The 26,374-nt window shown below is 46.0% G+C and overlaps 2 protein-coding genes across 10 annotated transcripts in view; one reads left to right on the top strand and one right to left on the bottom strand.

Moving 5' to 3' along the window:
* Gsn (gelsolin) overlaps positions 1-5,467 on the top strand; it is a 53,114-nt gene extending 47,647 nt beyond the window's left edge. For all 9 annotated transcript variants that reach the window (XM_004849459.4, XM_004849458.4, XM_087183278.1 and 6 more), the window contains 6 exons: positions 406-576; positions 1,143-1,317; positions 2,226-2,350; positions 2,537-2,614; positions 4,112-4,172; positions 5,090-5,467. In XM_004849459.4, the coding sequence (XP_004849516.1) occupies positions 406-576; positions 1,143-1,317; positions 2,226-2,350; positions 2,537-2,614; positions 4,112-4,172; positions 5,090-5,259 (780 nt within the window). In that variant the 3' untranslated portion in view covers positions 5,260-5,467. The remainder of the gene's footprint in view (positions 1-405; positions 577-1,142; positions 1,318-2,225; positions 2,351-2,536; positions 2,615-4,111; positions 4,173-5,089) is intronic.
* Positions 5,468-12,866: 7,399 nt separating this feature from the next.
* Stom (stomatin) overlaps positions 12,867-26,374 on the bottom strand; it is a 29,868-nt gene continuing 16,360 nt past the window's right edge. The window contains exons 5-7 of the mRNA XM_004849455.4: positions 22,630-22,833; positions 21,605-21,739; positions 12,867-14,813 (exon numbers count right to left, since the gene is read on the bottom strand). Of these exons, the coding sequence (XP_004849512.1) occupies positions 14,619-14,813; positions 21,605-21,739; positions 22,630-22,833 (534 nt within the window). The 3' untranslated portion in view covers positions 12,867-14,618. The remainder of the gene's footprint in view (positions 14,814-21,604; positions 21,740-22,629; positions 22,834-26,374) is intronic.

Here is a 26,374-nt window from a genome sequence, read left to right as displayed (position 1 = left end):
GCTATGCAGGTGAGGGCCATGGTTGGCCTCAGGGGTCCCTCAGGCTAGAAGGCTCCACTCACACCACTTGTGGCTTCCATGCCTGGGTGACATCACCATTCCAGAAGAGTCCGAGAGCCTCAGAGCTTCCACTTCAGGGAATATTTGCACACGAGGTCTCCCCTGGCTCTGGGCCTGACTCGGGGTCGGCAGGGCAAGTCCTCTCGGGGAGGAGAGGGAGCAAGCAGGCAGCAGCACCCAGGGGACCCCGGGCCTTCCTGGAACTTGGGCTTCCCTGCCAGTGCGTGGGTGCTGCGCGTCACACGCAGACACAGCGTGGTGGCTTGGGCTGGGGGACGTGCCCAGGACTTCGCAGAGACGGACACCCGCCCACCCCTCCCCTCACTTGTCCCTGTCTCCTACCAGAGCCGAGTGGTCCAAGGCAAGGAGCCCGCCCACCTCATGAGCCTGTTTGGCGGGAAGCCCATGATCATCTACAAGGGGGGCACCTCCCGCGAGGGCGGCCAGACGGCCCCCGCCCCCACCCGCCTCTTCCAGGTCCGGGCCAGCAGCTCTGGAGCCACCCGGGCCGTTGAGGTAACTCAGGGGGGCCTGGAGCCCGGGGCTCAGGTCCCTCCCTGAAACCCACAGAGCTGCCTGGGAGTGGGGGGCGCTGGGTGAGGGGCTCAGAAGCCGCATCTTGAGCCTTTCTGTCCTGGTAGCAGGGGTGTCTGTCCTAGACTTGTGCCTGTTTCAGGAATGCCCAGGGTCCCTTGCACACCTTCTGTAACAGGTAGCTTACTACCTTCCACATAGCCCATTCTACGCAATTCCATTGGGGGGGGGGCCACTGCCCCTTTCAAGGTGGAAGACAGGCCTGGGCATAGTTCTTCAGGGTCCTGAGCATCCTGCAGAATTGCTGTCACTTCCACTTTGGACACTCACTTTCTGTGAATGAAGCCCAGAATTCTAGAATCATCTTGGCCCCAGACCCACGGTGGTCAGCCAAATCCATCCATGTTCCAAGTCTGTGTCCTCAGCTCTGATGGGTGTGTTATTCCAAGTTCCCACCTAGAAGCTGGTCCTGCTGCGGGGTCCCCTGGGCTGTAGGAGCGGCCCAGCCTTTTGTCTGGCTCCCGGCTAACGGCTCACTCCCTTCCCAGATCATGCCCAAGGCTGGAGCTCTGAACTCCAACGACGCCTTTGTCCTGAAGACCCCCTCAGCCGCCTACCTGTGGGTGGGCACAGGAGCCAGCGACGCGGAGAAGGCAGGGGCCCAGGAGCTGCTGCGGGTGCTGAAGGCCCAGCCAGTGCAGGTGGCTGAAGGCAGCGAGCCAGGTGCGCCCCAGGCAGGGCCTGTGCTGTTGGGGCCGGGCCGTCAGCCTCCTCACCTTTGCCTGCCCCCGGGGCTCCATCTCCTCACACAGCCCTGGGTCTTGGTGTGTGCTAAGTATCGGTGGCTGGAGGAAGGTGGCCTCAGATGTGGGGAGGCTGCTGGGGGAGCAGTCACTTGCCAGGAGACTTTGAGGGACTGTAGCAGGGGTGACGGCATTGGAGGGACAGTTGTCTCTCCCGATCTTTAGAGTCCGCTTGGCCAGACACGCCACCATCCTACCTTCCTATGGCAGCCCTCTGTCTTTTCTGCTGGTGCTTCTAGCCTACTCCTTCCTGCTTGGTGTTGGAAATTTGGGGAAAGCAGGGGGTCTGCAGCAGCAGTGCTCAGTAGAAACTTCTGTGAGAGTGGACACGTTCTAGATCTACCAGCTGCAAGCTGATGGCACATAGCACTTGAAATGTTACTAGTGGGAATGAGGAGCCAATTTTTTAGTCATATTTCATTGTAATGAATTTAAATTTAAATAGCTACCTATGGACAGAACAGGTATAGAGGAGGTATGGGGAAAGTATGTGAAGATTGGAGTCAGAAAAGATTTGCATCCTAGCTGTGTGACTTTGGGTGATTTGCTTAACCTCTCTGAGCCTCAGCTACCTCATTTGTTGAGTGGGGATAATTATACCCATCCTGCAGGGCTGTTGTCCTGGCTCTGTGACTACTGCCCAAGTCTACCCTGTCTAGGCCTCTCTTTCATCATCTTCAGATTCCCTCAAGTCCCTTCCCTCATGATCTTCCAGAATTTTAAAATGGAGGTGGGGATGACAAGCAGTTGGTTTGCCCAGGGGCCCTGATGAGATGTCCTGGGGTGTGGGGTGGCATCTCTCAGCAACTGGCTGACCTCCCCTCGCAGACAGCTTCTGGGAGGCCCTGGGTGGGAAGGCCGCCTACCGCACATCGCCACGGCTGAAGGACAAGAAGATGGACGCCCACCCTCCTCGCCTCTTCGCCTGCTCCAACAAGATTGGACGTTTTGTGGTGAGTCTGCACCGAGGATGCATACTTGCTTTGGGAGCCGGGTCTGGGGACCCCTGAGCAGCAAGGATGGGAGGTACTGTCTGGGGGCGCAGCCTGGGGGAAAGAGCCTGCGGAGCTAGGACTAGCTCTGTGCCTCACTCCTGGGCTGCAGATGCTCTGCCTTTAACTCCTGTGACCCCCGCCCAGATCGAAGAGGTTCCCGGTGAGCTCATGCAGGAAGACCTGGCGACTGATGACGTCATGCTCCTGGACACCTGGGACCAGGTGAATGAAAGGGGAGGGAGGGTGAAGGCCAGAGGGGTGGGAGACCGGCAGCTTGGGGCTGCAAGGAGAAGTACCAGGTGTTGCCAGAAAAGTTCCTAAGCTGCCACCCCCAGTCACCTCCTTCTCTGAGCCTCCATTTTTTGGGCTCTAAAATGGAAGTAATGGTCCTCACTGGGCAGGTACAGTTCCCACGGAAACCGCAAAGCTGCACGGAATCCCAGATCAGGTGACCCACGTCATTCTCCCCTGTTGAAAGGGGAGGTGTGAATTCGTGCTTTCAGTCTGCTGGTAGAGAAAGCTGAATTTAGCAGCATCTCTCATATGCAAGCATCAACTGCCCAGGATCACATGGAGGTCAGAAGTGCACTCTTCCTGGACACTCACGGGGCCTGTTCTCAGGGAGGAAGTGGCCTTCCCCAAGAGTCCTCAGGGTTGCAGAATGGCTGCCCACGGGTACATAAGCCTCTCCTCCACCCCAAGGCTGTTTCTCAGAATCTCCAGGCTACAGACTAGGACCACAATGTTTGCAGCTTGAGCCATTCAGCTGTTGTCATTGATCAGTCCACTGGCTGTCCAATCTGCTTGTCCATCTGTTTATTTGTTCACTCAGCCAATATTTGTGCAGCACCACCATCTTCCAGGCAAAATGCTGAGTGTTGGGAATCCTAGGAGGAGCCAAACAGACTCGATACCTGCCTAAGAGGGGCTGAATAAGGAAGAGCTAGCAAGTCTGGTAGTTTATTGTCCAGTGCCATTTTATCAATGGCAAATGCTCTTGAAAATGATATTTTAGAGATGCATAAAAGTACAGTGGTACCTTGGTTCATGAACTTAATTCTTTCCACGATTCTGGTCGCAGATGACATAAAAATGAGCTGAATAGATTTTTGTGTGTCACAGAACTTATCATAATGGGGTAATGATGGGGAATTGTTATTCCAAGCTTAGATCCATGTTGACCAAGATATGCAGAGGTGGGCACATAGCAGACTGTCGGTGTCTATTTTTTGCATGAGTAAGAATGTTTGGCCGCTCATTGGTTGAACAAATAAATACTGGTGAGCTTCATGAGCCTTTAGAGAGGGAGCTCCAGGTTGGTGCCTGTGGCACCTGGTCGGCAAGGGTGGTGAGTGAAGGAGGCTGGCCTGGGAGATGTGAAGGAGCGGGAGCTGGAGGAAAACTGGAGCTGCCTCTCCAGGGCAGTACCCCACTTCATCCAGGTGAGGGTGAGGCCCAGGCTGACATTTATACCATCCTTGGTGACTCAGTTTGTGGAAACAGATATTGTAGGCCAACACAGACTGGTGAGTGGGAGAACAAAACATGTTTGAAGGTCATCCTGTTGTGACATCTGCCCCTTGTCCTTGTGGTCATGGTCTATGGGAGCTGTGAGTCAGTTGAGGGCTCTGTCTGGTCCATCACCCAACATGTTCTCATTCTTCCTCCAGCCATGAACTTGGTCCCTCATGCACTTTTCACTTCCCATCTCACCCCCAGGTCTTTGTCTGGGTTGGAAAGGATTCCCAAGAAGAGGAAAAGACAGAAGCCTTGGCCTCTGGTAAGGACTCAAGGTCTTTGGCTGTAGGGGGGTAGAAGCAGTTTCCAGCCCAGGCTCTGTCTGGGAGTTAGCATCCATGGGGTGGGGACTTCCTCCTCCATAGTCAGCCTCTCTTAAGCCCTGCCAGGAGTGATATGTTAGTCAGTACTCCATACTATCACAAATATCTGAGCCAATCAACTTCTAAAGGGAAAAGGTTCATTTTGCCTCACAGTGTTGGAGGTTTCAGTCCATGGTCCATTGACTCTGTTGCATTTGGGCCCATAGTGATGGAGCACATCATGGTGGGGAATGCAGAGTGAAGCCCATGGCTAGAAGTTGAAAACAGAGTGGAAGGAATGGGCAGGGTCCTGACCATCCCCTTCAGGGCATGCCCCAGTAGCAGAAGACCTCCCAAAAAGAGGATTGTTGGCCCCATCTCTTAAATTTTCTACCACCTTCCAATAGCACCAACCTGGGAACCAAGGCTTTAACACATGAGCCTTTGGGTGGCATGGGGAGGAAGGACCAGATGAGAAGCCACATCCACCTCTGGGATGCCCAACAGCTGAACTTGCCAGGGTTTGATGTTGGAAAGCAGAGCCCTGGTAGCTGAACTAAGCTGATTTAGGGCCTGGAAACCTAGAAGCAGATTTTTTTAATATCTTCCAATAGCCAGGGAGAAATGGTAAATCCGATGAAAGGCTGAAAGTTTTGTAAGCAGGAAGTTGGGCTGTAGTTCCTGTGTACCTGGGCAGGTGGTGGAGAACCCAGGTGGGTATCAATGCCTGTAAGGGGTGGTGGTCTCTGCTACAGGGACACAGTAGGGACAAAGGGACCAAAAGCCATCATTGGCAACCCCTACCCTGAACCACCTTCTCCATGCGGTGGGAGGCACTGAGACTCTTGGGTTTCCTTCCCTCCATGTGTGTCTACAGCTAAGCGGTACATTGAGACGGACCCAGCTAATCGGGACAGGCGGACCCCCATCACCATGGTGAAGCAAGGCTTTGAGCCTCCTTCTTTCGTGGGCTGGTTCCTTGGCTGGGATGACAACTACTGGTCAGTGGACCCATTGGACAGGGCCCTGGCTGAGCTGGCTGCCTGAGAAAGGCATTGTTACCCGTCAGTGCCTTTGAGAACTGTCCATCTCCCAGAGAGGCCTTATGGTGAGCAGGGCAACTCTGGTACGTGTGTGTGTGTGTGTTTTTTATAGTAGCCAAAAAACAGCCCTGCCAAAATTCAGGGTCCTTGCAAACTTGTTTCGAATACCTGTGCTTTGGAAATTAAATTTAATAAAAGCTTTTTGAAGTGTATTGGTCTAGTGTAGCATAGCTATGTTCCTCCCTTGCCTTTGTTCCTGGGAATTCTGAGATACCCAAGCAAGGTGCTCTCATGTGCCTGTGAACCAGTCGCAGAGCTGCATCTACCTTTGTGTTAATCCTGGTCATCTGAGAAGCAGAGGCCAGGATGAGGAGAGATGTGCACAGATCGTCCAGGGGATGTGTTGCTGGGAAGGCTGGGAGAGCCGTCGGGCCAGGATATAAGTCTGACCTAAGTGAAGAGGGGGAGAGAAGGCTGGGGAGAAGGGTCCCATGTGCCATTTGGCCCAGGAAAGTTTGGCAGAGCTTTTGGGAAGTCCTGAGCCAAAGTCAAAGTGTTCTTTTTAAATTCAATGGTACGTTCCTATTTTTCATGCTTTTTTTTGATTGAATCAAGCTATTCATGAGTATTTATCATTTGAATCAATTGTAAGTATACAATTCATTGATGGCTGCAGTGAAGCCATCACCACTACCTGCACCCTAACTTCTTTCATAATTTTTTTTTTTGGTACCAGGGATTGAACTCAGGACCTTGCACTTTTGAGGCAGGTGGCGGCACCGCTGAGCTAAATCCCTGGCCCCTCTTTCTTAATTTTTGACATAAGTGCTATATGCATTAAATAATAACCCTTCATTCTCTGTTCCCCCATCCTATGAAATCTCAGGTGCACTTTCTGTCTCTCAATCTGCCTATTCTAGATAGTGCTATAAGTGGAGCCTGGCTTATTCCACAGAGAATAACATTTTCAAGATTCATCTGTGTTGTAGCATAAATCAAGATTTCATCCCTTTCTGTGGCCAAACAGTACTCCATTTATGTCTGTACTACATCTTGTTTATCCATTCATTCCAGTGAACATCTGGGTTGCTTCCACTCTTGGCTGTTGTGCACAATCCTGTGAATATCGGTGTAGCAATATCTGTTCCATTCAAAGTGCTCTGCACCAGAGTCAAAGTCAGCCAGAAGCATTACGTGTCTTACCTCTCCCATGCTTGCCATTGGAGGCGTGGCCTTGAAGCAGCTGTGGGGTGATACAGGGGAAGAGATGTAACTTCCAAACCTACTAGATACCTGAAACGTGAGTTCGTGTTCTCTAAAATCGAAGAATGAATTCTAGGAACAACGGAGGTTAAGAGTTGGAAAAATTTATTGAGAGAAAGAAAGCTTCTGTCTAAGAGACACAGTAGGGGGACAGGAAAGTGGGTTGGCCACTCGCCTCACTTTTCAAAGATGTTTTATACAGCAAAGCCATGTGGTGAGCCGGGTACAAAGTGGGACAAAACTAGAAGGCCCAATGGAAATTTACAAGGTGGGCATGAGGTGGGACAAAACCATGACCAACCAATAAGATTACAAGTACAGTCACCCAGGTAATATTGATTAAATGGGGATCAAGTGGGAAGACAAGTCACATACAAGGAATTTCCCATTTAGAATACCAATCACTGCTATCTACCTCTAGGGGAAGTAGTACTTCTTTTTCTTTTTATAATGTTAACCAGTGAATGTACCTCAATTGTTCTCCATGTTGGTTCCTTGCTGTGTTGGCTCCTGGAGGGTTGGCATCTTAGGGAGGCCCTGTCTACCTGCCAACAAGATATCTAATTAACTTACCTATCTGTAATAGGGGTGACGTTCCAAGCCAGCAGGTGGGGCCCTATAGTAGGAAATGGGCAAGGTGCATTGTCGCAGCTGTCACATCCTGTGACATCTGCCTCACCCTTCTCCACCTCTGGCTCCTACAAGTTCGTTCTACTGCCCTGTGTTAGTTGCTTTTCTCTCGTTGCTGAGACAAAATACCTGATACCCAAAGTTAAAGGGGAATGGATTTATTTAGCTCCCAGTTTGTAGAACTTTCAGTCCATAATCGGCTGGCTCCAAGGCAGAGTGGCACATGGCAGAAGGGCTTCCCAGAGCAGAAACAGTTCATGGGGCCCACACAGTAGCAAAAGCAACAAGGGAAATTTAACATCATCTTTCTGCCCCTTTTATCTTATTCAGACTGCTTAGGGCAGGTGGCACTCACACCCTTAATCCTAGTGCCCTGAGGCATAGCCCCACCATGAATCAATCACATACTTTAGATTCAGCCACCTCCGAAAAGCATGAGGATGTGGGGGCCCATTTAAACACAAGCCATAACATGCCCACAGCTGTTTAGAGAAACCTTTGCTGCTGCAGTTGCCATCACAAGAGCTGCCCCTGGGTGCATCCATTTCGCAGTCTTTGGGGAATAGAAGAAGGACTCCCAGGTGTCCCATGTGGTCCCCTGGGCCTGAATCTCTGATTTTGCTCATGGCTTCAGAACTCCCTCTTGGACATTTCCATGAACTACTTCATGGGGGACACAAACCAGCTCAGGAACCAGCTGGAGCACAGATCCCATCCCTTTCCTCCTTCCTTCTGGACTCTTCTCGCTGCATCTCCCCCTCTTGTTCCACAGTACTTCCCCTGTTCCTGTCCAAGTTATGGAAGGAGGCTGCCATATGTAAGGCTATAGAAGAACAGACGTCAATGTGAGGTTTATGTGGTGGGAAGAGTGTGTGTGTGTGTGTGTGTGTGTGTGTCTGTGTTTACATTGTCATTTCCAAAGCTAGTTGAGTCCTGAAATTATCCAGGGACCTTTTTAAAAGCCTGAGTCTCCAGTTACCGGATCTCTAGAGATTCTGATTCAACGCAGAGGTGACGAGCGCAGTGGCAAAGAAATTTTCCGGGTGAAGCACTGGGGCAATGAGGAAGGCAAGTCATCTCAGAGGGTGCAGCAGGTACGAAGCCAGGGAGCAATGAAGAGGGACTAGGACAGAACTCCAAGTTGACTGACTGATGGGCTGGGGCCTCAAATTCTGTTCTAAGGGATTTGGACTTGATGCTGTAACAGTTGCCTTGCCTGTACCCAAAGCAGCGAAAACTTGTCAGCTCAACTAGTGTAAAGTCCTGAGGAAGCTTCTGGGCCCTTCATTAGAGGCAGGTGAAGGTCTGTCTAGGCCAAGCCCGCTTACTTCCCCTTACTTCTAAGGGACGTGCAGGAGAACCTGCCCTGAATTCTTTTGGTCTTCAGTGGCATGCAAGGATGTGGCTGAGACCTCTTAATACACTGAGAAAGGAAATTGCCTGGGGCAAGTTAATTGCTCTGACTTCCTATTTTCTCTACAGGTGGAACTAAGTCAGGAAGTTTCACTTCAACCACATTTTCTCTTCCTGCAATTTTAGACAGTGAGTCACAATGGAGAAGTCATTGTGAAATACTGGGACAGTGCCACAGTGGCATTTCTGAGAAAGAAATCCACTGGGGCATGAATCCTGGGTTGAAGCTTGAGTAATTCAGTTCAACAGATAGTTACTGGGAGGGAAGTGCAGTGGTAGAATGCACACTTAGCATGAGTGAGCTCTGAGCTCAATCCCCAGCACATGCACATCCACACACGTGCACACACACAGACACACCCAGAAAAGTTCTCTGATCCTCAAGTTCTCCACTTGCAAACTTGCAAATGTTACTGGATTTGGGGTGTTGGAATCTCCTTCTGAGGCAGGAAACTGAGGACCCCAGACAGACCACTGTAGATAGGAGCAAAAAGTGGCTTTTAATGCCCATGGCTCAATGAGTGACTCCTATCAGTGTCGAGAGCTCTAAACTGAAGTTTGTTCTTCTTTATATACCTCTTTTTACATCTACGAGGCTTACTTTCATTGGAGTTTCCCTGGGAATATAGCAAGCAGGATTTACACAAAGCAGAGGAGTGGGTGTGGCAGAGTTCTGGCAGGGACTTTGAGTCAGTTATGTTCCTTTGGTGACAGATTGCAGAAGTTGTCATGGCTACTCAGGTGCATTCTGCAAAGAGCATAATTACCTAGTTAATCCAGAGTTGCCTAACATAGTTAACCCATAGTTGCCCAATTCCATACAAAGGGATGATCTCCTTTTTCACTTCAAGAGTCCTAACCTCTGGACTCACACTTATTGTAAATAACAGTTTTTTTAGTTAGCTAATGAATAAGGCAGCTAGCTGGGGATAAGGCCCGAGACACACAGTGAACTAGGACTTTGGACCAAGAATATTCTTCCTCTACAACATGGAATGCACCCTCCTCTCTACTAAAGGGAGTTGTAGCCACTCCCTACTAAGTTCCTGAGTTTCCGGGAATTTAAAATGCAAAATAACCAGTTTTTCTTCAAAATCCCAGTTTCCTTTAAACCCTACAAGCTGAGTAACTGGGTTAGAGAGACTAAGTTCCAATTGATCATCGTAAAATCATAGAGCAACGTGTGATAGGTGGCCACTAAATAATCGAGCAATTCCTTCCCATGTTCTGCTTGTTCATAAAAGTTCTGGACCAAGGGACCATGTGGCAATTGTGTCTTTGGGATTCACCTCCTGGAGAAACCAGGAGCCTTTTTTCTTCTCACTCCTAATAAAAACTCACGTAACTTTCTCCTTTGGGTTCGTGACTTCATTCTTCAATGTTTGTGAAACCTCAAGCTCTAGTTATACAGAATCAACGGTTTCATTGAGAGAACACAGGGTCACGGTTTAATTTGGTTTGACTTGGCTCCGCATTGCTTTCAGCCAGACACAGCACCCTGGCTGTATGCTATGTGCTAGGTGCTTTCGAAGTTTTTTCTGTCTTTAAGCTGCTATGGGCTACACATTGTGTTAACCATTGCCTCTCGCAATCTTCACAAATATTCTCATTCTCATGGGTAGACTCTGTTCTTATTCTCATTTTGCAGCTAAGGAAACTATGAAGAGCTCAAGATCACATTGCTAATATGGTGGAGCTAGAATTCAAACACAGGCCTCACTCCAAATCCCACTACATTACATCACCTGTGGCTAGGTAATATATTAATACAGTATTAATGGGGCAGCATAGTGGGGTGTGGCAGGCTGGCTGGGGCAGTAAGCACGACATGAGAATTACAGAATCCCAGGACACATGAGCAAAACAGTTCCCAAAGCCCTGCATGTGGACTTCTCCCAAGAACTTACGAAGTTTTGAATACAGTGGCCTAGACTGATGTGAGCCTGAGGAGTAGAAGGTACAAAAAGGACAGTCACCACTGTACTCTCTGCTACTGTGTTCTTTCACAGTAGCCTGCTCTCGTGCTGTACGGTGTACTACTTTTCCTACTTTTACTTGGCCCAAACTTGCTCTGCAGAGCATGTTGCTTTTCTTACCTTTAATAAGTGTAAAATCTTGCTGCCTTTTGTGCTTAATTCTTTGTTCAGGACAGAAAGAACTTAGAAACCATCACTAGAAGGAGATTCCAGCACCCCCAAACCCAGTAACACTACCACAGAGCTACACCCCAGCCCCTAAAATTTTCCTTCCTTCTTCTCTCCCTTCCTTTCTTTCTTCCTCCCCCCGTCCTTTTTTTCTGTACTGGATTTTGAACCCAGGCCTTGCATAGCCTAGGCAAGCACTCTACCACTGAGCTGCACTCCCAGCCCTTTTTATTTTATTTTGAGACAGTCATGATAAATTGCCCAGGCTTGCCTTGAATTTGGCCTCCAGAGTAACAGGGATTATAGACAGGCACCAATATACCCAGCCTAAAACCTAAAATTAGCAGTAGTTTCAATTTCCTCTTTCACCAAACTCATCAGGCTATAGGATGGATTGGACAGGGCTGCATCCTATTAGCAATATGTCTCCTTTAGGCAAATCCTGTCCTGGATCTGCTCTAGACTTGATGTCATTGATATTATTTTAACAGTCATTGAAAACCTCAAGGCATCCATGGATTCCCCATGGCCTGGGCCACACAGGCACAGGGAATGATGAATGGAAATGAAAGACATGCAAAGTGCCTTGCCCACACTTGGCCCACAGCTAAGTTATGGGTTGTTTAGCCTCCTTAGTTCCTGCAAAGTAAAGAAGTTTGGATCTTAGAGGTGGTCTGGCCTAGAGGTTTTGAAGTCTTTGGATAGGCACAGTAGAGGGTCAGTATTTCCCAATTTGTGTGCAGGCACCAGTATACGCTTGTTAAAGTACCTGTGGCTTCCCACACCTTCTCATAAGGTCTAAGGGCACAAACAGATGGACTATAATCCCATATTACAGGTGAGGAAAATGAGGCTGAGGCGAGATGACTCATCTAAGGTCACATAAGCTGTGCAAGGTGATAGAGCAGGAGAAGCTACAAGCATGATTTTCAAACTAGGATCTGTAGAATTATATGAGGCACTTCCACGATTTTGCACATATATGATTCAAATTCCATTTTTGAAGCACTAACAAAAACCACAGATACTTTTGAAGCAAAACAGAAACTGAGTGGAGAGCCTGCTTTAAGATTGTAACTCGTAACTCTGATTAATATTTTTTCAAAGCAGTCTCACTATTCTCACTTGTGTACTTTATAAGTAAATATTGTACATGTGAACTTAAGCATTTATGCTTATTTTAAACCTTTTTACCAGCGTGTAGTTTCCTTTGAAAAAAGGAGCTTGCTTCTAAAAGGAAGTTTGAAAGCCACCAATGAGTAGTGGGAAGGGCTCTGAGCTCACTCCTTACTGGGAGACTTCAGTGTCAGTGGGACCCTGTCTGGTTCTTCCTGCTCAGGTCAGGGTGTTGTAACACAGTGTGGACGTGAAAACGTGATTAACCCACCTCATTTGTGTCGAACTTCAGCTTGATCAGATGACCCAAAACTAAAGTTTAAGTTTAAAACCTGTTTGGGTATGAATGCAATGCAAAATCAAATAAACTTTGATGGTCTTGGAAACTCATGATCTATATATAGAATGACTGCTGCTGGTAGTGGTGTGTGTACAGGGACAGCAGAAGCAGTGACACATGAAGATATATTGAGACATTTTAGGTGGACTTTGGCCCTGGACAATCTGGATTTAATGCCAGCTGTGCTCCTCACCACCCATGAGACTTTGGCTGAGTTTTACTTTGAGCCTTGGTGTCCCCTCTATAAAATGCAGGATGTATCCTATAAGCTGTTTTGAGGACAAAATGATGAATGTGTGCATGTGTGTAGGCACAGAGTTAAGTGACTAGTGCTCCACAGGCTGCCATTAATCCAGCACAGCTCTTCAAAGCCTAGATGTTGCAGGTAAACCCCATAGTTGTCGCTCACTATTTTAAGTAGAGGTAGGTCTGTGTGATTATCAGAGTGACAGCCGGGAGTGGGTTCCTATCCCATTTGGAGGAAGGCAAAGGAAAATGGAGCCAGCCAAGGGCTGGAGCAGGGAGTGGATCTCAAACTCCCCAGGAAAAGTGTGTGTGTGCGTGTGTGTGTGTGTGTGTGTGTGTGTGTGTGTGTGTGTGTGAGAGCCAAGGCAGCCAGCCTGGGACTGGATGATCTGATGTGACACTTCTGAAAAATGAAATCCACATATGCCAGTGCAGGGAGAAACAGACTTGCATCCAGAGAACACTGAAGCCCACACACTTTATTATGTACATTATGAGAAGGGGTTGTCATGGGAAACACTCTTGCCCTAGTGCTCTCACCCCAGGGCTCCTTCTATGCTTTTTCCCTCCCAAGTGATTTAACTGTAGCCTATGAATTCGTAAGGCAGCAAAAGGAAAGTCATTCAGTATCTGGAGAGAAGGAAACTCAGAACCAAAAGCACTGTCATGCTACATCTGAGGAGAGACTTTCACCAGGGTATGGAGCTTCCTGGTCCTCAGAGGTCAAAGATCAACAGACAAAGTCATCATATAAAAAAATCAAAATGCAAATGCAACTTGAGTCCTGAGCTGAAACAGTCCATACATCTCCAATACACTCAGGAACCTGGACAGAACATAGTTCAAAGTTTTCTAAAATAAGCTTGGAAAAGGAGTCTAGTAGAAGGGACAGTGTGGGCTGGGACTCACAGAGTGATTTAGCTAAGGGCTGAGAGGAAGACAGGTGCTGGGAAAGGAAGCTGTTATTTTTAGACTTCTCCAGGTAAACTGAGAGCCTCAGAGAGAGGATGTGTTGTAAATGTCAACAACCAGCTTTCCAGGCCAGTAGAAAGCATGTCAGGTTGCTCCAGTTCATAGGCATTTGCAAAACAAGGTGCTTCCTAATATTACAGAAAAAACTATGACCCCAACGGGGTGGCCACTTCCTTCTTGAGCAGCAACAGATACAGGAGAAAAAGAACAAGGAGGCAAACTAAAAGTTCTACATCTCCCATATGTATCCTAAGTTCAACAGTGTTGGCCCATGATCCTTTGATATAACTGATCCAATATATTTGTTACGCTACTTCATGAGTGGGGTATTTCAAAATGTACAATAGTTAACAGCATGCAGACAGTAAAATATAATGGTTTTTTGAAGATTTTTTTAAAAAAGTCTTTTGATCCTTTAGCTATTCATATGGGTCTGTTTATAGAACTTAGAGAAAGTTTTATTAAAAAGTCAAAACTATTCAAAACTTGATATATGAAAATAGGCAAAAGTTAGAAGAAGCACTTTTGTGGTAAGTAGATAGCTGGTTTGAAAGACAGACCACAGAGGAGTCTTTTCCTCCTGAAGGAGGCTCAAAGGAGTTACAAAAACTGCATCTATTATTTTCAAAAGGACCTCCACAGTGGTGAATTTAAAAGTCACCAAAGGCTTAGGGTAACCTGTTTTTATCGAGCCTGACCATTTCTTGTAGTTTGATAGGTACGACAGGAAGATGGCTCCTACCCAGTGAGGTTTGGGTTTATAAAGTAGGTGGACACCAGGGAAATGTCCTCAATTAAGGCTCCCTGGTGGTAAGGCACAGATGGCCCAGAGAAGCTGGCTGTGCCACAAGGTGACAGGTAGCAGTGTTAGCCTGTGTTCTTGCCTCTGGTGTAGCGCTGATGGCAGGTTCAGAATGACTCAATGGAAGTCAAAAGAAGAGAGGTTTTTCCTATTACAAGATGATCTAAAATACAAACCCTTAAGTATCTTAAAGGGTGGGAGATTATCTTATATATAAATCACCGATCTCACTCTCTCTCAGTATTTGCAAGCCAACAATTCCTTCCACTGTTTCTACGATCACTACACATTCTAAGAACCTCAACATACAGAAAAGGACAGGGAGGGAGGATATTCAAGGTTCCCTGCCCTACTCTCTCCTTGTGAACTAAGGCTAATTTGGTCCCCTACTCCTTGCTTGGACGTGTAGAGCACATCCCAGCGCCGGCCTACATGGCTCAGTGTTTTGCCGCCATGATGCCCTGCAGCATATCTATGGGCAGAGGGAAGACAATCGTGGAGTTTTTCTCGGCAGCAATGGTGGTCAATGTCTGAAGGTACCGAAGCTGAAGGGCTGCAGGAGACTCGGTGATAACCATGGAGGCTTCTTTCAGAGCCCTGGAGGCATTCATTTCTCCCTCCGCGGCAATAACCTGTGGGGAAGGGAAAGGAGAGGTCAGACTGGAGAAGCCACACGACGGTGCGCGGTAATCTTCAAACCGGGAGACGTGTGCCATAGGTAGTGTGTGAAACGCCCCAGGGAGTACGGCAGAGTAGCTTTAAGGAAATCAACTGCTAGATTGTGCCTAGCTCATGATATGCCTTTTTTATGACTCCCTTTCTCTCATTTTCCAGGGTACCGGTTTTTTGGTTTGTGGTATGGGGGAATCAAACTCGGGATCTTGTGCTTGCGAGGCAGGCGGTGGAACCACTGAGCTAAATCCCGGCCCCTCTCATTTTCTAGGTTACCATGCAAAGGGACAAGTCACAATACTGTATAGGGCTTGAGAAAGGCAATGACTGCACATAAATCTTTCTGCAGGTCATGTGGATTTCTAATTCTTTGATTTCAAAGAAAGGAAAGAGGATCTTATTGAAATGAAAGCTGATAGATCATTAAAATTATATTTTGAGAAAAGATTCCCATAAGACCTTTTAGCATGCACATTCAAAGAGAGGGCTAAGAAGTGCATGACTTTAAATAAAACTACTTCCATCAACTTCATTATGTTAAGGTTTCTTGGTTCTCTTGTCTATAAAAAATGAAAAGCAGAATGAAAATTGATACTAAATCTTGTCTCATTCTAATGATAAATAATAGCCATCTACACATTTATGAAGTAATCCTTCATTTATTGCATTCAGCAGCATTTCTAGTAAAAACTCATTCCTTATTTAGGAGAAATTCTAAAACCATTTGCCTTGTTTACAGTCACAAGAAATTCTAAATAATTCTAACTTGTATACTAAACATGTTACAGTGAGGTAATAAAATAATTCATGACAAAATATATTAGGAAAGGGACTTGTGGGGAAGGGATGAAATGGAAATATAACTTCAGGAAGAAAAAAGTACAATGAAATATTCAGGATTGATAAAAAAAACTTACATATTTTTAAATGGATACGTAAATTGTACTGGACATATTTAAAAGAGTGATGTTATCAGTTTCATTTTAAGATGTCAATATTTACAACATGCCAGAAATTATATACTTAATATCTATACATCTCCAAGATTTTTACATGCCAATTTAAAATGTATGATAGGATATTTTACAAATTCTTTAAGGGGTTACACAAGCAAAAAAGTTCGCAGATCACTGGAGTGGTAGATAACAAGGAGTTAAATGGATGTTAGCTCAAATCCTAAATCTAAATCTCACCAAATATTCTCAGAGAGGTTATTTTACATCAGAACCTTCAATTTTTATTCTCAAAATAAGACAACACTTGCTTCACAGGACCATTGTGGGGAAGATAGAAAAGGTATCTAAAATGTTGAATGAATAAGCAGAGACTACTATACAGGAAAGGCATGTGCTATGAAGACCTGAGTTTTGTTTTTTTTTTCTGGTACTGGGACTCAAACTCAGGACCTTGCATTTGCCAGGCAGGTGCAGCACCACTGAGCTAAATCTCCAGCCCAATACCTGAGTTTTAATACGACTATCCTTTGATGCACAAGATTTAGAAGCTAAATCAAGGGAGTTACTTTCAACTCATAATCCCAGAAGAAGAGAAACTACAAAGTTATCTCAATCATTTAGATTAAAATTGCACTTTCACTAGGTTGCTCTTATAATGGACCTCAAGATAGGAATGGTTCATAAAATCCTTGTGAATATCAGAATTGGCAGCAATGGCCTTATGCCCAAGGAGATTCTGTTCATGTACAGCAAACTTTGGGGGCCTCTAGGTGTAAACAAACCCTGTGCAGAAGCTGTGGATAGAGAATGGAATCCATGGCCTCCTTGGCTCCTTTTCAGTAGTGGGGACAGACCTAGTGTGATGAATGTTGACAGAAATATGTGCAGGGCACAGTGCAAGCATGAGAGACAGGTAATTTTACAGAGGGTAAGGTGGTGAGTTACAGAAGCTGAATCTTTTTTTGGGGGGAGCACTGGGAATCGAACTCGGGTCTTTGTGCTTGCACAGCAGGTGGTGAAACCACTGAGCTAAATCCCGGCCCCAGAAGCTGAATCTTAAAGAATGAAAGTCTTGATGTTCAGATAAAGTTGAGGAAGAACAATTTAGGCAGAACACAGGAAATAGAACTGAAGTATAAAAAAGCTGTTGTGGTCCAGAAAACTGTTAGTGACTGAATACTGTGTGGGGAAGAGGGAGAAGGTGGGGCTGAGTGAGGCCAGGGTCTGAAGATCAGGGAAGGGCCATGGCCTTTGATTTTTGTTCTGTAGATAACATGCAGCCACGGGTCCATTTTGAGCAGGTAAGTAACCTCATCAGATCTAGTTTGCGAAAACAGAGGAGGATGCCTGGGGATAGAGTAGAGACTGGGAGCTGTTCATGGGAACTGCTTCACACAGGCCTCATTGGTGGTGGGGGCAAGGACAGAGTGGATGAGGAGCTATTTTAGGGGAGAGTCAGCAGCATTTGACTCTTGGCTGGTGTGACTCTTGCTTCTAGATTTTGGTTGGATGGGTAAGGCCGTTAACGGAACCAAGGCATACAGGATATGGTACTTACTGGTTTATAGGATAAAGACTCTAATTTATCAAGGCAAACCATTACGTCTCCCTACCTTGGTCTATGAGAAGGGGCAGGGCCAAACACACTCACAGAAAACCACATGACCGTATTCCAAGGCAAGCACTAGAGAATTCATAAATAAACCCCTGCTATGGGAACAGCAGGCTCTGACTTTTTTTTCCCATGTCATCTCAAATGTCCAATTAGACATGTTTTTGTTTGGATGTGGACCAACCGCAAAGATATCTCCTTTCCTACCACCAATCAATTCACAATCTCTTAGCCAGGAAGCCAGACCCACTAGGTTGGGCACACAGTTTATTCATCGGAAAGATGCCCTGGGAAAGCTGCCAAAGATGTGAACACAATATCATGGGTTTTATCTACATATGGCTACGTACATGCTGCAGATAGCATATTAGAGAGCAAAGCTATTTGTGAATGTTTTGGCCTTTTTTTCCCCCTAAATGCATGATAATTCCATGTCAATCAATGTTTTATATTCACAAGCTTTTATTTTATTAAATTTTGCTTGCCGTTTTGGGGGTCAAACCCAGGGTCTCGTGCAGACTGGGCAACTGCTCTATCATTGAGCTACACCCCCAAGCCCCGCAGATCACCAGTTGAAAATACGACCTTTACACATGGGTGAGATTGGCACTTCCTGTCCTCTGGAGCACATGTGGCTGGTAAGAGGAAAAGGCAGAGAAAGGTGATAGTCTCCAATTTTGCACTCCACCCCTTACAATTAACAGGACACCAGGCCCAGAAACATGAGCTGGGAAACATATAACAGACATTTTTCTGAGTTGCAGAAAAAAGGAATTAAGGGAGAACACAAGCACTAAAGATTTACAATGTGAACCATTAAGAGTTGGTCTAAAAACCTTAAAAAGAGGTTTGGTTGGGGCCAGGGATTTAGCTCAGTGGTTCTGCCACCTGCCTCACAAGCACAAGGTCCTGAGTTCGATCCCCGGTACCAAAAAAAAGGACGAGGGGTTGGTTAACATACAGCACAATGTGTAGAGAATCTGTCCTCTTTTGTGTCAGGCTCCCTCACTCCACTTATGTTTGTAAGCAGTTAGGTGTTCATCCTTTTTGTTACAGCGTATTCCTTCATGTGAATAAACCACACTTTACCCATTCAACTAGTGGACATCTGGGCAGTTTCCTGTCTGGGGCAATTACAAAATGCTGCTGTGTACATCCTAGAGCATGCCTCTTGGTAGACATATAAGAACATTCCCAAGAGATACATGCTGAGGAGTGGAGCTTACTGGTTCACAGGGTCTGCAAATAGATGCTGTCAGATTATCTTCCACTGTGGTTGTACCACTGCATACTTCTACCAGCAGAGGTGAGCATTCTAGTTCCTCCCTCAGCCACTTTTGGTTCTTTTCTTATCTTTCTTTTTCCAAGGCATTTGGTGGATATCTTTGATGTTATGGTTTGTATCTAGATGTCTCCTCAAAGCCTCATGTGCTCATATGGTAGGGCTTTTTAGAAGTGGTTGGATCTAGGGTTCATGAATGTGGGTTAAGGATGTGATAACTAAATTAATCCACTGATCGGGTTAGCATAGTTTTGGTGTGAATAATGGGAAGGCCCACCCTGGATGGGGGTGGCACCAACCAATAGGCTTATAACCTGGTTGAAATAAAAGGGAAAGGGAAGCTTGCTGTTGCTGCTTCGCTGCCTCACTGTCTTCTGCCTGCTATGCCATGAACTCTTTCTCCTCTGCAGTGCCCCTCTGCCATGCTGCCCTGCCTTAGAGCCAGCTGACTATGGGCTGAAGCCTCCACAAACTGAGCCAAAATAAACCTTTCCTCCTTTAACTTATGAGTATCAGGTATTTTGTTCTGGTAATGAGACAAATAACTAAGACACTAGGGTTGCATCTGCTGTAATTTGAATTTTAATTTACCTGTGACTAAGGTATTTTTCTCTGAAGCCTCTTAATTTATAGGCGCTCACAACCAATCTCTCTGTTCCTCTGAAATTTGTTGAAGAAACTATAAGAAACTGTGACTCCCATGTTTTCCAAATGAACCTGAAATAAGCCTAGTGTTTTAGTAGGGTTACTGTTTTTTTACAGAAGTGTTTGGTTCATTGTGTAAACATTAACCTTGAAGATAATTATTTTCTATCAAGGTTCATGAAACAGCTGTCAGATTAACCTTTCCAAGTGACAATGTGGTAACCAAATCCAAGTGGTAACCCTATCCAAGTGACAACATGGTAACCAAAATTCTAACAGACTTCCTGATCCTTTCTTGTTGTTATAAAGGGAAGATAGGAACTTTCCGTCTAAATTGGTGTGCTGAGGAGAAGGTTCAGCCCACCCTGGAAGTCCAGAGAAGGCAGGAGAAGCAGAGCAGAATTCTCATGTCCACTGCCATTAATCAACAGAGTGACCTTGAGGGAATCACTTAATTTTTCTCGGGTTCAGTTTTCCACTTGGCCATCAAGTTCCATTGCTAGGGCTATCTCCACACCTCCTGGAGTTCTGAGAAGGACTGATTCTGAGGCCAAGTCTAGGTTCAGGGGCACACAGTGCTGGTGGGGAGGGTGCAGTGTAGCTAGATGAGGTATTTGTCACCTTTGGAAGATAATCTCTGAGGATCCTTCAGACTCTGCTAGTCTACGCCTGGGCAGAAATGAGGCTTTTGGTTGATGACAGATTCTTGGTAAAATAAATTTCTAATTTTCTAAAATAACTAGGTGATAAGAGGAAACATTTGCTAAGATTATCATACATATAACTTAATCTTCTAAAGTGATGATTTTGAAAGAAGGCACTTGAGGATTCTGTAGCATGATCATATTAGGAGAACTTAAAATTCTAGTTAATATAAGATTCTGGAGGCAGCATGTCAGATGGGCTACTCTTCTATTTGGTATTAAGAAATTATACTAACCAATTGGTGGCTTAAAGAGCATCCTAAGAGAAGGACAGGGTTCCGTGGTCAGCCAATTATCACCAGCTACCACTCTTTTCTAATGATGATGAGTTGGTTTGTTCTTTGTTTGGGAGATCTGCCAAGTCTCCTGCAATTCCTCCCAAGAAATCTCTTTTTCTGGGTGTGATGGCGCATGCCTGTAATCCCAGGACTCTGGGAGGGTGAGGCAGGAGGATGGCAAGTTTGAGACCAGCCTGGGCAACTGAGGGAAGCCACATCTCAGAAAAAAAAAAGGACTAGGGATGTAGCTCAGTGCAAAGGCCCTGTGTTCAATCCCCAGTCTCTCTCTCTCTCACACACACACACACACACACACAGACACACACACAGATATCCTCTTCCTCTAGTTGTCATGGGGGTGGTGGTTTGGGACTGGGTTAGTGTTAGACTTTGCTCTTGATCCAAAGTTGGACCAAAGCAAACCTCTTTTCTGTGAGTGTGGGATCAGGGCTGATCTGTGTCTCTGGTGCTCCTTGGCACAGGGTGTGAACTTGGAGTCAAGTGTCACCCACCACAAACTATCTGCAACTGGCCCTGGCTCAGGAGAGGGAATGAACTCCCTTCAGCCCTGACTACTTTCAGGCCCTCTGTCTGGTTCTGGTGAGGCTTGAGTCTACTGCCCAGTCTTGGGTTTGGTGAGAAAGCCCTGTATTTCTGTACATTATCATCTTAAAAGATGCCCTGCCCTGCCCTCCCCTCCCCTCCCCTCCCCTCCCCTCCCCTTCCCTTCTCTTCTCTTCTCTTTTCTTTTCTCCCAAGGGCTGGGATTACAGCCTCACGCCACCACATCTGGCTTCTTTTCTAAATTAGCTTAACAAATATGTCCTCAGTGCTAAGTCCATGGGCAAGATGTACAACAGTATGTCAGTGTGATGTTATTTTCCTAAAACAAGCCAATTGTTCAACATCCAAATCAAATAAAATTCAAGTACAATAAACTGTTAAGAGTGCTGGGTGTGGTGGCACTTGCCTGTAATCCCAGCACTCAAGAGGCTGAGGTGGAGGATCCTCATGAGTTCAAGGCCCTCCTGGGCTACAGAGTAAGTTCAAGGCCAGCCTGAACTATGCAGGAGACACTGTCAAAAAGGAACAAGCAAAAACAAAAACAAACCAAAACTGTTAAGAGTGTGGCCTCTGGGGGAGTAGATTCAGTGTGGTGGGGAGAGCTTCCATCTTTACTAAACACTTCAGTTTCTTTTCAGTGAGCTTTGTGGAATTAAAAAAGAAAACTCAATGAGAAAAACAACTAAAAACAAACAAAGAGAAAACATTACCTTGGCTCGGGCCTCCCGGGATGCTTCTGCCTCTGCGGCCATAGCTCTCTGGAGCTGTGTGGGGAGCTTCACGTCCTTAATTTCCACTCGCTCCACCTTTATTCCCCAGTCGTCAGTGGCATCATCCAGAGTGCACTGTTGGGGACAGAAGGCAAGCATCATCAGCCCCCACCCAGATGCCTGCAGTGGCTGCAGTAGTTGGAATGTGAAGAGGAGAAAGGGCTGGAGGAGGGTGGCAGAGAAACAGGCTGAAGCTGCAGCTGGGTTACCAGGGAACTGGTCCTGACTCTGTTTCTAGAAGCTAATGGCAAACATCTTCTAAAAATGGCCACATAGGAATCGTTCACTTGCAGTCTCTGTGCAGCTGCTGTAGGTCAACAGCAGCCCTGGGTAGTTTATATGATTCATGTGGTTTCCAGTGAACTTTTGCTATACAAGCGGATGGCCAGCCTGAGGGCCATAGCGCACTGATCCCCACAAGAGTGTGATGCTGTAAGGCATGTTACTTCTTTGTGCTTCACTCTCCTCCTTACAAGGGCAGGGATGAAATCATTCCCTCTATTTCACGAGTTTGTGATGGATAAAACCATAGATTTTTACACACAATGAGATTTTACTGAGAGTAAGAATTTACTTATAGTGCTGTATCTTTGTGAACACGCCAGGCTTAATATCTACTACTGAAGCAAGCCTGGAAAGCACAGCAGTTAGAAGGGAATTCGTGGGACTCACACAGAATAAGGCTTGGATAATATCTGCAGCCTTGCAGAACAACCTCTGAACTATCATGCCAAACAAAAAGGGTCATACTGACTGTGGGAAAAAATAAACAGTGGAGGAAACTAAAAACATGTGTCTGAGTGGTATGAACCCATAAGCGGTCAGGGTGACAAGTCGCTCCTTGCATCATGTCTGGAAAACCGAAGAAGAAACACAGGCCAGAGACCCCCAACTTGAACTGATAAACTGTTCCCAAACAATCATGGACTCTCTTTCAGTTTCTGTTGGGTTGGTGAATCCCTTACCTGCATGTTGTGTGCAATCTCTTCCCTGTCAGAGAGGATCTGGGAAAGGTTCTTGGTGCCCAGAACATTCCTGAGAGTCGTTTGTGCCAGAAGACGGGTCGCTGAGTCCGCGTTGGTGATATTTGCCACTGCCAGGGTCGCATTCTGAACACGGTAATAGACCACACCATCCACGCTGATTGTCACTGAATCCTTCGTGAGGACCTGAAAGAGGAAGGAAGCAATGCTATGTCTACCAACCAATGATTTCTTTCATGTAGCTAACTGTGAGGAGTGTTATTCTACAGACCACCTTTAAATGCTAACGGTTTTTCTAGAATAAGGCATCAGAAAGTTAATTATATCCTCAGGAATTTAATAAAACACATTCATTTATTCTTTAAATCTATAGAGTCATTCAATCACTCAGCAAAGTTTTCCGTACTACTCACTAGCCGACATTATGTTTGGGGAAAAAGCATAAAAAACTTTGATCCCTATATCCATGGAAGTTAGGGAGTCAAGAAAGCATTTAAGGGACAAGGGAGGGTAGCTAAGGGTGGCAAAGGCGAGACTTGACTGAATCTTGAAAAAAAAAGAATAAAAATATTCTGAGGGTGGAGTGGACAGAAAGAACTATGTGTACAAAGGCACAGGGGCATGAGAGAGCTGAGGTTGATGAACTACAAATAGCACAGTATTACTGAGACAAAATTCATGGGAATGTTTTTATAGGACAAGGTCAGGGAAAAATATATTCATGGGATGCTACATCAGAATGCTTAACATGACATAATTTTGTTTGAATTAAAAAGTTATTTGAGTGAGAGACACTAGGAAGACAGTAATACAAATTACTTAACCTCTCTGGGACTCAGTTTCCTCATTTGTAGAGATTAATAATAGTACCTACATTATAAGATTGTTGTCAGACATAATGAGTTAATACATTTTAGTGTGGAGAATAGTGCCTGACACATGATAAGAACTATCTTTAAACTCAGCATGGCCATGCATACCTGCTATCCCAGCAGTCTGGGAGGCTAAGGCAAGAGGATTGCAAATTCAAGCCCAGGTAGGGCAACGTAGCAAGACATTGTCTTAAAATAAAAAATAAGGCCCTAGGTTTAATCCCCAGCTCCTCTGCAAAACATATCTTTATTATTTTTCATTTCAGATAATGGCATTAACTTTATTAAGTAAAACATTGATCTTGTTAACTGTAATGAGTTAATTTAGACAATTTTTTAAAAAAGCTATCTCATTTTGTTTCTAATTCATCTCCTATACAGATAGATGGTCCCTACTTATGACAGTTCTCCTTTTGATGATCTGACTTCATAGTGATGTAAAATCAATTCACCTTCAGCAGACACTCAACTCCAATTTCTGAACTGTGACCTTTTTCCAGGCCAACAATATCCAGTGAATTCTTTCTTATGATGCTGGCCAGAGGCAGCGAGCTTCAGCTCCCAGTCAGCCCCATGATTGTGAAGAGAAACAAATCTCACTCTACAGCGTATGTGCTGCTAAACCACCGGTGTTTGGTGGAGTAGGGATATTACATGAATTTTTGACTTAATGCTATTTTCACCTTATAATGAGTTTATCAGGATTTAACCATATTGCAAGTCAAGAAGCACTTGGACTTATGCAATGGTGATCTTTGAAAATGTCAGTTCTAATTCAGTAATCCCTGGGTAACATGTTCCAGTAGCTTCCTGGCACTTTCAGGGCAAAGTCCTTTGACATCTGGCCCTGCAGGCCTCTGGCCTCATTCTCTTGACTCCTGCATACATTCTGTGCCAGGCCACATGCGGGTCCCCACATGCTCCGTGTTCACATCCCCAGGCCTTTACACCCTGCCTGAAATTCTCCTCCTTTCTCCATCACAACACGAGACTGGCGCATTCCTACTCATCATTCATGCATCTTTTCTCCATGAAACATCCCTGCCTCACTCTACAGCAGCAGGCAGTCTTCCCTGCACACCACTGCCCCTCGCTGTCCTGACATTTACTGACAGCTCTACTTCTCTTTCAGACTGTGACTTTCTTAGGGGTGATTTGTCTTTGCATCTCTAGCGCAGGCAGCGAGCTTGGTCCGCAGCAGGTGGTTGGTTAGTAAGTGAGAAGTGATGGTTTGGGTTTTTTTTTGGTACCGGGGATCGAACTCGGGTCCTTGTGCTTGTGCAGCAGGCGGCGAAACAACTGAGCTAAATCCCCGGCCCAAGTGAGAGGTGAAATGAGGGGAAGAAAAGCCCCAGAAAGAGAGACGAAGTGTGGAGTGGACAGAGACCTGGACTGTATTTCCAGTGCTGCCCATTCCCTCTGGGCGACCTCGAGCAGGGCTTTAAACCATGTGACCTGGTGGTCCTGCATTTCTGAGGTGGAGCTAATGACACTGCCCAATTCTCCCCAGATTTCTGTGAAGATCAATTTAGAAGACATTTGGGAACAAAGCCCTTGGAAAGCGGGAACAAAGCCTTTTTGAAAGTGTACTGAGCCCTAAATGGAAAGCAGTAACACTGTTGCTATGTAGCTGTTTAGGGCTGCCAGGCATCAAAGGAGTCAGCCTTTTTTTTTTTTTTTTGCTTTAAGTAATCTAAAAATACCTTTAACAAGAAAGAGAAGCAGGGGACTTGTAAATAAGTGTACAGTCTATTAGCATCTTGTGTGAGGATGACTTCCCAGGATGTGATGGGAAGTCACTCCTCCGCGGGTTCTTGCCTTCGTGACTCCGCCCCGGCTGCTTTCAAAGCTGCAGCTTCTGGCCCACGGTTCTGGAGGCAGTGTTTATCTCCTTTCACAGCGAGTTCACAGGGGATCGGAAAAAGGATTGCTTGCCAAGTTCCAATCTGCTCTGCCTTCAGCAGATTGGAGGGGAGGAGGGAGCAGCTGGAAAGGAGACGCTCACAGCAGCCCTGCCAGATGCCTGCAATGTTTACACAGGAAACCGCCAGAATTCCCAGCAACTCCAAGAAAGGGCTCCTTCTGAGAGTCAGTCTTCCTTGAAAGATGGGAAAACGTGTGGGGAATACAGGGAGGCTCTCAGGCTTGCTCTTGTAAGATGTGGGTAAAAGTGATTTCTGGTATCCCTAAGGTTGTGGGGATTAAAAAGTCTGACCTTAGCAACTACTTGGAACTGTACCAGCAAGGGAGTTCCGGGACTGGTTTCTGGATTTTGTGACAAGAGAAAGCAACCTGGCCAGGCTCCTCCATCATGCAGAGGATCTGGGCAGCAGCCAGGACACACGGACTGCATTTCTCTATCCCTCCCTTCACCACGCTTGCAGGTTTTCTATCTGCAATGGTTATTTCGTCTCCTAAGACATGGGCTGGGACACAGGTGTCACCTCTTCGAGGGCCATGATGGAGCAAATGGAGAATGCATTTAGCACGGAGCTTGGGGAAAGGCACTGGACAGGGAATTGGTAGAGCTGGGTCTCAGTCTGGGCTCTACCACTGCAGTGTGAGGAATTCCCTCATCTTCCTGCACCTCTGTACTTTCTAGGGATTCTGCTATGCTTTTCAACTGTGACAATATTTGTGACGTTGCCAGAAAAAAGTGCAACATATTGACAAATTTGTCTAAAATGCCAAATGAGCAGTTTCAAATTCTTTGGTTGTACCAATTTATCTACCACAAAATCATGACTACTGACCTAAACAGCATCTTCTATCCGAAACCCATGAGGAGAACTGTGGTAGTAAAAACAGTGATGGTAACTACAGTGAAGATGTCAATGCTACACCCCCATCAGCTT

The sequence above is a fragment of the Heterocephalus glaber genome, unplaced genomic scaffold, assembly GCF_053883595.1.
Source record: "Heterocephalus glaber isolate CG9 unplaced genomic scaffold, H.glaber_assembly_v1.0 deba00001479, whole genome shotgun sequence".
Taxonomy (NCBI): Eukaryota; Metazoa; Chordata; class Mammalia; order Rodentia; family Bathyergidae; genus Heterocephalus; species Heterocephalus glaber.
This window is presented reverse-complemented; position numbering and strand designations above follow the sequence as displayed.